General features: G+C 42.0%; 1 protein-coding gene across 3 annotated transcripts; it reads left to right on the top strand.

Annotated features, from left to right (window-relative positions):
* The first annotated feature begins 266 nt into the window (after positions 1–266).
* On the top strand, positions 267–8400 carry LOC140272322 (protein-serine O-palmitoleoyltransferase porcupine-like). 3 transcript variants are annotated; one of them, XM_072367717.1, is made up of 15 exons: positions 274–1365; positions 2126–2268; positions 2361–2553; positions 2706–2749; positions 2881–3062; positions 3199–3329; positions 3432–3452; positions 3775–3789; positions 3899–4024; positions 4151–4251; positions 4351–4427; positions 4527–4590; positions 4787–4872; positions 6404–6514; positions 6813–8400. In XM_072367717.1, exons 2-15 carry the CDS (start codon positions 2133–2135, stop codon positions 6912–6914), a joined length of 1389 nt encoding a protein of 462 aa, XP_072223818.1. In that variant the 5' UTR covers positions 274–1365; positions 2126–2132; the 3' UTR covers positions 6915–8400. The 3 variants fall into 3 exon arrangements, with proteins under 3 accessions (XP_072223820.1, XP_072223818.1, XP_072223819.1); XM_072367719.1 differs by lacking the exon at positions 4787–4872 and having other exon boundaries at positions 267–1365; positions 6813–6901; XM_072367718.1 differs by lacking the exon at positions 3775–3789.
* Positions 8401–10317: the final 1917 nt, after the last annotated feature.

The raw sequence follows: 10317 nt of genomic DNA, 5'->3' as shown, positions 1-10317 counted from the left end.
TTTTCCAGCAATGTAAAGTATCTCACAGAGATCGTTTTTTTTGTTCTAATATGTATTCACAACCTCTCACACTGACTTTAACAATCTTCCATTTACCGGTATTATCCCCAGACTGATCTGAGCTAAACCTGACAATATCGTAATTTTTTTGTGGCCTTTTTTTTTTTGATTTGTAAGTGTTGGCTGACCGTGTGTCCACACCGTCTCCTGCAGTGTTGCTGTGACTACTTTAGACAACTACTACTATAGACTACTTTCCTATTATCTGTGGTGTATTTCAGAGAGAGAAAAAAAGGATTAACAGTTAAACTGTTACATCTTTTACATAAACAAGAATTTGGTTGGCAGAATAAGATTAATCTGTGTGCTTGATATTTTTCCCCCATTAGCGTCTGGGCCATAGTGAGTTTATTAATAATGTATTACTTTTTGTGGCTTCAGACTGATAGATTGTTGTGGTTCAGGAGGAGAGAAGGTCATCTGTGGAGGACTGGTTTGGTGCTTTAAACTTTTGCTTTTCCGGTCCACATCCCACAGTGTCTTAGTGCCAGACTCTGAACTCCGTGATTGGCTGGTGAATAAAATGCGTTCTTATGCATGTGTGTTCTGTTAAAATTGAACAGTGTAGATAACTGCAGTCGTTTTACCATTTAAAAAAAATCTTTAAATCCCTCACACACTTAAAAAAGGAGCCAAGATAACCACATTGTGCTGTTCAGACGACACTACACACAAAAGCGGTCTGTTTTAAGGAGTTTATTATTTTTTTACTTTGGGAACAACAGTCTTATTCGATTCCATAAGTCTTGTAATTAAGCCTATCAACCAAATAACAAACCTTTATTATTATATCTTATTATCAGAAAAAAAATGTCACCAACTTCATTCACTGAGCCTCCAATAAATGTTTGATTTATATTAAAAGTTATTCATTTCATCAAAGGAAAATGAGGACTAAGGATATAGTCATTTTCTTACTTGTATCCAGAGGACTTTCCCTGTAACCTTTTGAAGAGCATCTCTGAGTCCATCTGGACGCTGTACACGTCTCATTGGTTCGGATGCAGCGGCATTGGTGGGCAACGACTCCTATTGGACGCTTCATCCGTCACGTCAAGGCAACGAAAGCTATGATTGGCTAACTTCCCCGGCCCTAAGCGTCAGATTGGTCGATATGTCCTCGCGTGCTCTCATGGATGATAAGCTAGTGGTGCTGATGCTGTGACAATGGGAATCATCCAGATATGCTTCATCTGGCCCGAGTGTGCTTAAGCGGCAACACACACATGTGAAAGACTGCCAAGCGACGGAAAAGTAGCTGAATTAAAAACTCAAGGAGGAACCTCCTGCTGCGGCTCGGAAAGGGTAAGTCTTCTTCCTGAAAACAAACTGACATGCCCGGGGCGTCCAGCTAGCTGTTTCTGGTGTGGGGGGCTGGGGAATAGCTCTTTCTGTAGTAAGGCTTTGGATCCCGCTGACTTAATGAAGCAAGGTTAGCAAACCCTGACGGCTTCCACACACACATTTAAGACCCAGTTCCTTTCTGGCGAGTCGCATAGAGCAGCACAATGAATACTCACTCCACTGTTATTGCAGCGGTTGAAGGCAGCTGTGAGTCAACTCATTCCTTTGGTGGACTGCATTGCGGAGAAAGTATGCCTCAAAGAAAAGCATGTGATGCTCTCCTTTCAGAATACTTAATGCCTGTGGTGTCATGAAATAATGCACCGTCTTACTGAGCTGTGGCTTTCATGTTTTCCTCACATTCATAGATTTTATACTGACACATGGATACATCATTTTATTTATCCGGTTTGAGATTAGAACAGAGACAACCGTTATCATGCATTTGCCTCCCAAAAAAAGAAAAGCAAGATAGAGAGATTCCATCATTAACGCCGAAACTCTCGCAGGTCTTCACAGATTTGCACTTACTTGTTTTGCATGCTGGCACTTGGAGTTTTAAGATTGTATGTTCATCCGCATGTGTGTGTGTGTGTGTGTGTAAATGCAGAGCACAAGGCAGGTGGTACTTAGGCTTTATCATGCATGCGAACACTGGGAACTCGTGTGCCATTTTTGCTGCCGTAAAAACACAGTGGTTGGCTTCCCTCTGCTTTCCAAGCTTAGTGATGGGAGTGTTCAGCCGACAGAAGTTCTTCCAGGAGCTCGCTCATGGCTGCCTGCTGCCTACAGCTCAGCAGGGCCTGGAGCAAGTGTGGCAGCTGCTGGTTATCTGCCTGCTGTGTCGGCTGCTCTGGATGTTGGGTGAGGGTTCAGTTACTTTTTTGCTATTCACGTCGTCTGTGCCATTATAATGAACCAACTCCATACATTTAAAAAAAATCTTGCTCTGTCAGGTCTCCCTTCTTTTGTGAAACACCTGGGCACGATGGCCGGAGGCTTCTACACCCTCTACCTGTTCTTTGAGCTCCATATGATCTGGGTGGTTCTTCTCAGCCTTCTCTGCTACCTATTCCTGTTCCTGTGCCGCCATTCGACCATCCGAGGCACCTTCCTCTCCATCACTGTGCTCATTTACCTGCTCCTGGGGTAAGAGAGCCCCCCTCTAATACCTGACTTATCAGCACCATGCATCAAGTGTGCACTCTTTAAATCAGTTCTTCAAAATCCATTTTGCTGAAGTTAACCTGTGCAGAGACATATACACTGAAAATGTAACTGTTCCTGTCTGATTTGACCAGAGAGCTGCACATGATGGATACAACCAACTGGCACAAAATGAGAGGTAGTCCAGAAATTGGTGGTACTATCGTATATGCCATCGTTTTAGTTACACTTCTGTATTTATGGTTTAATTGGAAGTTATTCTTTTAGTCTTAATGTGGTGTTTTTTTGTTTTGTTTTTTTGTCTGCAAGGTTCGCAGATGGTTGTTGCCATGAAAGCCATCTCTCTGGCTTTCGATTTGGACCGAGGGGTTGTGACCAGTGTCCCATCTCCCATTGAGTTCATGGGCTATATTTACTTTGTGGGAACAGTCATCTTTGGTCCCTGGATCAGCTTCAACAGCTACAAAGAAGCCTTAGAGGGACGTAAGCTGGTAGGTGCTATGCCTGTATCTTGTAAGTATAGAAAAAGTTGAGGTGAGGATGATTTAAAAGCTTTATTCTAAGATGAGGTGCTTACTGTGCAGTCCTTTTATTTCTGCCTCTCTCTCTCTCTCCCTCTCTCCTCAGAGTCTAGCATGGTTTTTAAAAGTGTCTGTCAGCTGGGTGAAGAGCCAGTTCTGCCTTGTTATTTCCAACTGTGTGGCCCCCTACCTCTTCCCCTATTTCATACCTGTTTTTGGAGACAAGCTGTTAAGGAGGTGAGCGGAACAGAAAGACACCTCGAAATAAATCGCAGTCCCTGTTTGTCCTCATAAGTCCTCTCTGTGTGGTAATGCTTCTGTTGTCTGCTTTGTTTGCAGCAAAAAAAGGAGGAAGGTCAGGTGAGTAACGCCCCCACCTTACTGATTCTGAACACATCCAACATTGCAGATATCTGTCCACATAATTTTCACTCTTTTTCTGCATGCTTATTGTCTGTGTACCATGTGTGCAAAAGCTTTACCTGCCTGCATGTGTCCGCATCGTTCCCCTTCTCTGTGCAGCTACATGTGTTCCCGGACACTTTGCTTCCCCTCTCATTCCCCATTTCACCACCTTGAAAACCTTGGTGAGAAGTAAATCATAACAAAGGCAAGTCAATAAAGCATTCGTGGAAATGTAGCGTGTGACTAACGTCGCTCTGTTTGCCCCGTTGCGTCTCAGAGGTACAACAGCAAAGTATGTGCTTTATTCTTGTGGCATACTTTCTTAATAAAGTTCCGTTTTTGCCGAAACTGGGTCTTAACAACCATCTGTCTCCCTTACTGTTCTGATGTTCCTGCATCAGGTGGCTGCTGGCATACGAGAACACAATGTCTTTCCACTTCAGCAATTATTTTGTCGGCTACTTGAGCGAGACCACTGCTACTCTTGCTGGGGCAGGCTTCACTGAGGAGAAAGAAAACCTCAAATGGTCAGAAGTGCATGCGTGCCATTAACATAAGCATAACATAATCTCTTTATCTCTACTCACATTTCTAACAGTAACCCATCCCCCACTTTGTTTTGCTTTTTTTTCGTTTTTGCCTTTGTTTTGTAGGGACATGAGCGTATCCAAGCCGCTCGATATAGAGTTTCCGCGGTCAATGGTGGAGGTGGTGACGTCATGGAATCTGCCCATGTCTCGCTTTTTGCACACCTGTGAGTTCTGATGTTAAGCAGTGATGGCAGCAGCTGATTTATGACGGCTCCTTTAAGCAGACAGTAATTCTTATGCAAGCTGATGGTCTCATCTCACAGATGTTTTTAAGAGCGCGCTCAAATTGGGGACGTTCTCTGCCGTCATGGTGACATACACAGCCAGTGCCCTCCTGCATGTGAGTGCATGTGCTGACGTCTCATACAACTTTGTCTTGCTTTGAATGTCCTCACATCAACGAGTGCTCTGTTCTCGTGCTAATTCCCGTCAATTACAGGGCTTGAGTTTTCATCTGGGTGCAGTCCTGATATCTCTGGGGTTCATTACATACATTGAGCACGGTAAGAGTCTTCCTAATGATTTTCTTTGTTTCCACATTAGAACCCTTTCATTTAGAGAAAGTGCTTAGCTCTGCAGTAATGGTTAATTGCACCCCAGTTTCAGTTCCCTGCAGCACTTGTAATATTACCTTTTATGGTTTCAGTGGAATTCTTCCACTGGTTTCATATAATGCTCTGGTCATGTTATGTGTTTCAGTATTCAGGAAGAGGCTTGCGGTCATTTTTAACGCATGTGTACTGTCAAAGAAATGTCAGCCAAACTGCAATCACCAAAATAAAAAGGTAACAATCACCTTTCTCTTCTTTCATTTTTGTTCTGTGCCCTGATAATTAGCAGTGGGCTCTCCAGGTTTCGGTGAATGTTAAAGTAACAGTTCAACAACGAGGAAAGATGAAAAGTCTGTTTTAAATACTGAGCTGCATGCAGGATATTTTGGCACAAATTAGCCAAAAGATTGAGAACAAACACTCTCAATTAACACTGTATCTTGTCTGTTTACTCAACAAACATTTTACATTAAATTTGTAGTATTTCTCGTCCAGTTGTTGTAGCTCTCTGGTAGAAGGGTTGGAACAAGTCAGGTTAGCAGCCTCTCAAAGCATTCTATTTTTCCTTCGAACTCAAGGCTAACAAGCAAACGTGGATTCATGTTACTTGAACTTATTTTTTCACAACTGGGTAGTTTCAATTGAAAATTTTTGGTATTATTATTATCTTTGGTGTTCTGTCTATTTTCAGTGCTCTTTGTTTTCCACCTCAGCAGTCATTCATTGTACCTGTTCAAGCTTTAGCCGTGAAAGAAAGCCTTGAAAAAACTTACGAAAGAAACTTGAGTATGAGTCTACAGCGTTTTGCTCATTCAGGGAATGGAGATGTAGAGATGGGCAAATGAGGCCCTGCCCCACCTCTCTGTCCACCATCAGAGGCAAGCAGCTGCAAGCTCAGTCGCAGCCAAGTCCCGCCGGCTAGCAGCTAGCGGCTGCTCGCTCAACCAGGCTTGAAAGGCTACAAGCCCTCGGTTAACTTTTCACTTCATCTGTTCCTCATGGCACATACACAATAGCTCCTCTAGTCTTACATGGAAAAAAAAAATCAAACATGCAAACTAAATCCTGTGTAGTGCTATATTCTGCTTTGGCTTTTAATGGGGCGAACAGCAACAGCATATGGTGAAAATATTGGGAAAACTAAAGATTGTGTACATGCAGCCCAGTCTCATGGGAAAAAATAAATAAATTCGTAACAGAAAACTATGTGGTCTCGTTGATAAAAATGTCATCCAGCACGTGTTGTGTTATTGGCTGATGGTGCAGGACTTGGAAGCCAGTGATCCAGGAAGTGACACGGCAGTCAAAACACAGCGTGTTACTCTACTGAGTTATTTACGTGTTCAGTGACATCGGAAAAACTGTTAAAACTTTGTCTGTTAGCACAAACCAATACACTGAATTTTATGTGACTCTGTCACATTATCCCACAAGACTGGGTTGGTACTTAATGTATTAATAAAGAAGCGTGGACACCAAGTTTTAATTTCAGCACATGTGCTCCAGTTCAACTGCAGCCACTGCAGCCGTCTCCTTTAAACTGTCAGTTGTTATATTTTTGGGACTGCACTGGAGAGATGCCCAGACAAAACCAATGATACATTGCAGTTCTTTTTAAAGTTTAGGCATTGATAAACTGACTGCTCTGAAGTTGTGGTTTCATATCAGATTTTTCTTAAGGTTTCATAACTTTAAGCTAACCTGTTTCACCAAGACTGGACAATAAACTGAGCCAGCTAACGCCCATAATGCTCTCTGTTTGCAGAAGCTGTGGGTATATGTGATCAATATAGCATTCAGCGCTTTGGCAGTACTTCACCTGACATACCTGGGCTCTGTGTTCAACTCCAGTGTGGACTACATGGAGGAGGATGAGGTAAAATCAGACAATATTGCTCCTTAAACAAAGTCTGAAAGGGAGGAAACAGTTGAGTCATTCGGATCTTGGAGCTCACATGTTTAGAAGATCAGTGGTGGCTATATTTACTCAACCTTGCATAAAATATACCGCTCTCTATGTGGCGTGTGAACATGGTAGAGCCCTCCAGCAATATCTTTGCTCGGTTATTTATAGTTGTTTGACTTATTGTTGTGTTTGACGAGTGGTTGTAGATGTAACTCTGTTCAGAGAGGAGGATTCAAAGATGTGACATACTGCGTCCTGTCTCCTACAGGACGATATTACCCATCACACCATTCAGAAGTGGTCAGAGCTGAGCTGGACAAGCCACTGGGTCACGTTTGGATGCTGGATATTGTACCGCCTCGTTCTTTAATAACAAAAGACGAAGAAGAAGATGAGAAGGAAGCAATAATGAGAGATGCACTGTGACTTTATCCCGCATTAGACCGAAGAGAACAGAATCAGCCTGCATACAACAATAAACCAACACGCAGGGCTGGTTACTGTGTGAGTCTAACCTGCTGGGGACTAGTTTTGATATCTGTGAAAAGAAAGCCCACGCCGCCCTTCTTTTCTCCTTATCACATCCTTTTTATCTGAGCCACAGTTGTCGAGCCCTCCTGTCGTGGCAGCAGTTACCGTCGTCTCACTGTGAGTCACAATCAATAGATGTCAGCACGGTGGAGATTGCCTGCTCCTCTCTGCAGACACACAATAGAGGCAAGTGTCCTCCAGATGTGCTCTCCCCTCACCTTAACCGTTTTACAGTCCATACTTTAAGGGTTGAAAGATAATACTGGTGTCATTTAGTTGTCATTTTAAAGTCAGCAAATCCATTTTAATGAGAAAAACCGATAATGCAGTTGTTTGTATCTCCCTCACTATCCCATTTCCGCAGCCTGACTGTGGGACTCATCTCTTGTGATCATTTGTCAGTCTGACAGGAAGCTTACACCAAAACTACAATCAGATCTCACGACCCCCTACGTTGGCTTTTGTGAGAGTTTGCTCCTGTCGTTCAATATGCTTTGATTTCTAGAAAAGACCAAAAGACCTCCCGAAACAGCCGGAGACTGGGACTCTGAGCAGGTTGCAGTCACTTCTTTCTGTAACAAAGAGTAATTGTTTTGAATTCATTTTCAGTTTAATCATAACGGAGATCGTTTAGAAGTGCCACGTCGTTTTTAGTCTTTTTTACTTTTCATTGGATTCGCTGGCTGTACTTATTTCCTCCTCCTATTACAGAACTTGTCTCTCGAGCATGTGGAATACGACCAAGAATTTTCTTTCTGAATAAAAAGAGCACCGGTTCTGGTTGTGAGGCAGCGGTGTTACTGGCATCACTTATTATTTCCCCTTTAGTCAATTTTAGATGATGAAAAGTGATCAGTGGTCTATGAATTGTTTCTTTTTTGTAGTAAAGTGTCCTGATGGTGTTTGAATTTTGTTTTGTGATCTGTTCCTGCAAATGAATTTATCTTGTTTATATTCAAAACACTTCAACCCTCCAGGTCTGAAAATTAAAAGTGAAGAATCGGGGCATTTGACGCCTATTATTCTATTGCAAAAATGCTAAAACTCCTCTTTCAATTTTGTAAACAGCTTTAAAGTGAAATTATACCCTATGCTACATTAACTAATTATCTTAAGTATAGATTTTTACTACACAGTTGCTTATAATGATTCCAATATGTGATTATCTGGTGACCTGATGACAGAATATGTTGGTTTTTGTGCTCAATCTCTGGATTCCGCCTAACCCAATTCTTGTAAATACTTTTCAGATACCTGCTCTGGCTTTTGTCCCTGTAAATGTGAAGGCACTGATACACCTGTGATATTTTTATAAAATTTTACATGAAACCATGAATCCTGTCTTTGTTCAATTCGCTGTGCTTAATTCTGAGATAGAGCGAGCCGTTAGAACGCAGAGTAAACACCAAGGTCGGATACACCCAGACTGCTGTAATAAATAGTTTGTTTATTTGAATCGTTATTTACAAAAAGAATATATGCATTGTCAGACAGTCAGTGATGGTATGGGGGGTTGGTTTGGGAGGGATTCGAAGAGGTTGACTGTTTGTTGCTCAAAGCAGTAGTGATCGAGCTTGGATCCTTTTTCTGAGCATCCAGTACGCCACAGTGGACATTGTGGGCTGACAGAAAAGGATAGAGAAAAACAGAGGGTGACATCAGATGGTTATGAATGAAGATCAGGTTTGCTCTTTGTCTCAGTGAGAGGTGAGCAGATGTTGTATCGCGGGGCTACACAGCAACAGCAGCACAGTCTTCAGGTTCTGGGGGAAAGTGCGGCAGGAAAAGGAGGGACGCTCAGCCTTGCCTTCCCCGAGGACCCCCATGTTTACGACGGCAAGACCCCAGCAGTGTCTCCAAAGCCATTTTCACGAACGCCTGGAAGTTACTGCTTCTCTCCCTTCGGCTGTCCTGCTGGGGGATAAAACACAGGCAGATACCTTCACTGGGGACACATCAATCACAGGACTTCAATTCCAAGCTGTGTGCCAGACAGGAGATTGTTTGAGGATGTTTTCAGGTTATATAAATGCTTACCTCCTTGCTTCTTGCTATCATCTCCTTTCTGATCACCTTTCTTCGGCTGCTCTTTAGGACTCTGAGGTTGCTAGGGAATTACAACAAAAATAAAAAATCAGTAAGCTAAACACTTCTTACTGAGGGCTGGGAATTAGAACTGATACATTGATAATGCTCTTACCTTAGTAGCTGACTTCTTGTCCGATTTATTACCTGCAAATGGTGGAGTAATCACATGTAGGTCAAACATTTGGGAGCCAGGTCACCTTTGTCTTTTGCTCATCTATATTTCACACTTACTGGCAGCTTTTGAACCCAAATGAATTAAAAAAAAAACATTTTGAGGAAATTACTTTTTATTGAACATTACTTACCTTTCGTTCCGGGCATTTTGGCTGTGCTCTAGAGTCAATGCACCTTTTTTTGAGAATGCAGTGCTTAATTTGCTGCTCAGCTCGGTCATTTATGGCCCGTGCTTGTGAATGGTTCTGACACTGGGGCCCCTTCGAGAAAGAGCACCCTGAACAAGCAAAGAGCCCAGTCAGCTGAGCAGCATGTCCCACAGCTCGGCAGGTCTCTGCTGAGCCAGGCGAAACCTCAGAGCTGACCTTGTAATACTGCCATTGTGAACTCACTGGAACTGTGAGTTCATTGTACATGACAAGAAGGCATTTTCATTTTGGTACAGGAGAGATGTTTGTCCATTTTATCTATATACATTTATGTATATGTGTGTATATATATATACATGTATATATACATGTATATATATATATAGACATAAATATATACACATATATATATATATATAGACATATATATATAATTGATTATTTTGTCCTTTTAATGAGCCTTCGTGGTTTTTAAAGACATCAGAAAATACAAACAGAGGGAGTACCAGCATTGTGGGTTATAATGGATTGTGTTGGTAATGGATGACATGCAACCAAATCATGATGAATAAGTAATGGACATTCAATTGCTTTTTTTTCACATTTAAAGAAGGAGGATTTTTAGTTTGTGCATTTGGGTTACGCAAACAAAATCTTCATTGTGACCTTTGATGGAAAAATAAGGAAAACTTACACAAAAGAAACAGCCTCCCAGGTCACAGATGCACCTCTAATATGTCTTTGTGTGGAAATATATGCAGCTGAATACTTGTGGAATATGAAATAATGCCTTTACTTTTCAACAAAAAATTTATGACAGAGAAAATAAGT

Source organism: Leuresthes tenuis, unplaced genomic scaffold (assembly GCF_036924035.1).
Source record: "Leuresthes tenuis unplaced genomic scaffold, fLeuTen1.0.hap1 SCAF_16, whole genome shotgun sequence".
Taxonomy (NCBI): domain Eukaryota; kingdom Metazoa; phylum Chordata; class Actinopteri; order Atheriniformes; family Atherinopsidae; genus Leuresthes; species Leuresthes tenuis.
The sequence above is the reverse complement of the archived record's forward strand: the minus strand, read 5'-3'. Positions and strand labels throughout refer to the sequence as shown.

Bases quoted from the DNA above. Each gene is read 5' to 3' on its own strand.
- LOC140272322 (XM_072367717.1), top strand. From the start codon at position 2,133: ATGGGAGTGTTCAGCCGACAGAAGTTCTTCCAGGAGCTCGCTCATGGC. The intron at 3,063-3,198 runs GTAGGTGCTATG...CTCTCTCCTCAG, and splicing joins CCTTAGAGGGACGTAAGCTG to AGTCTAGCATGGTTTTTAAA. The intron at 4,591-4,786 runs GTAAGAGTCTTC...TATGTGTTTCAG, and splicing joins CATTACATACATTGAGCACG to TATTCAGGAAGAGGCTTGCG.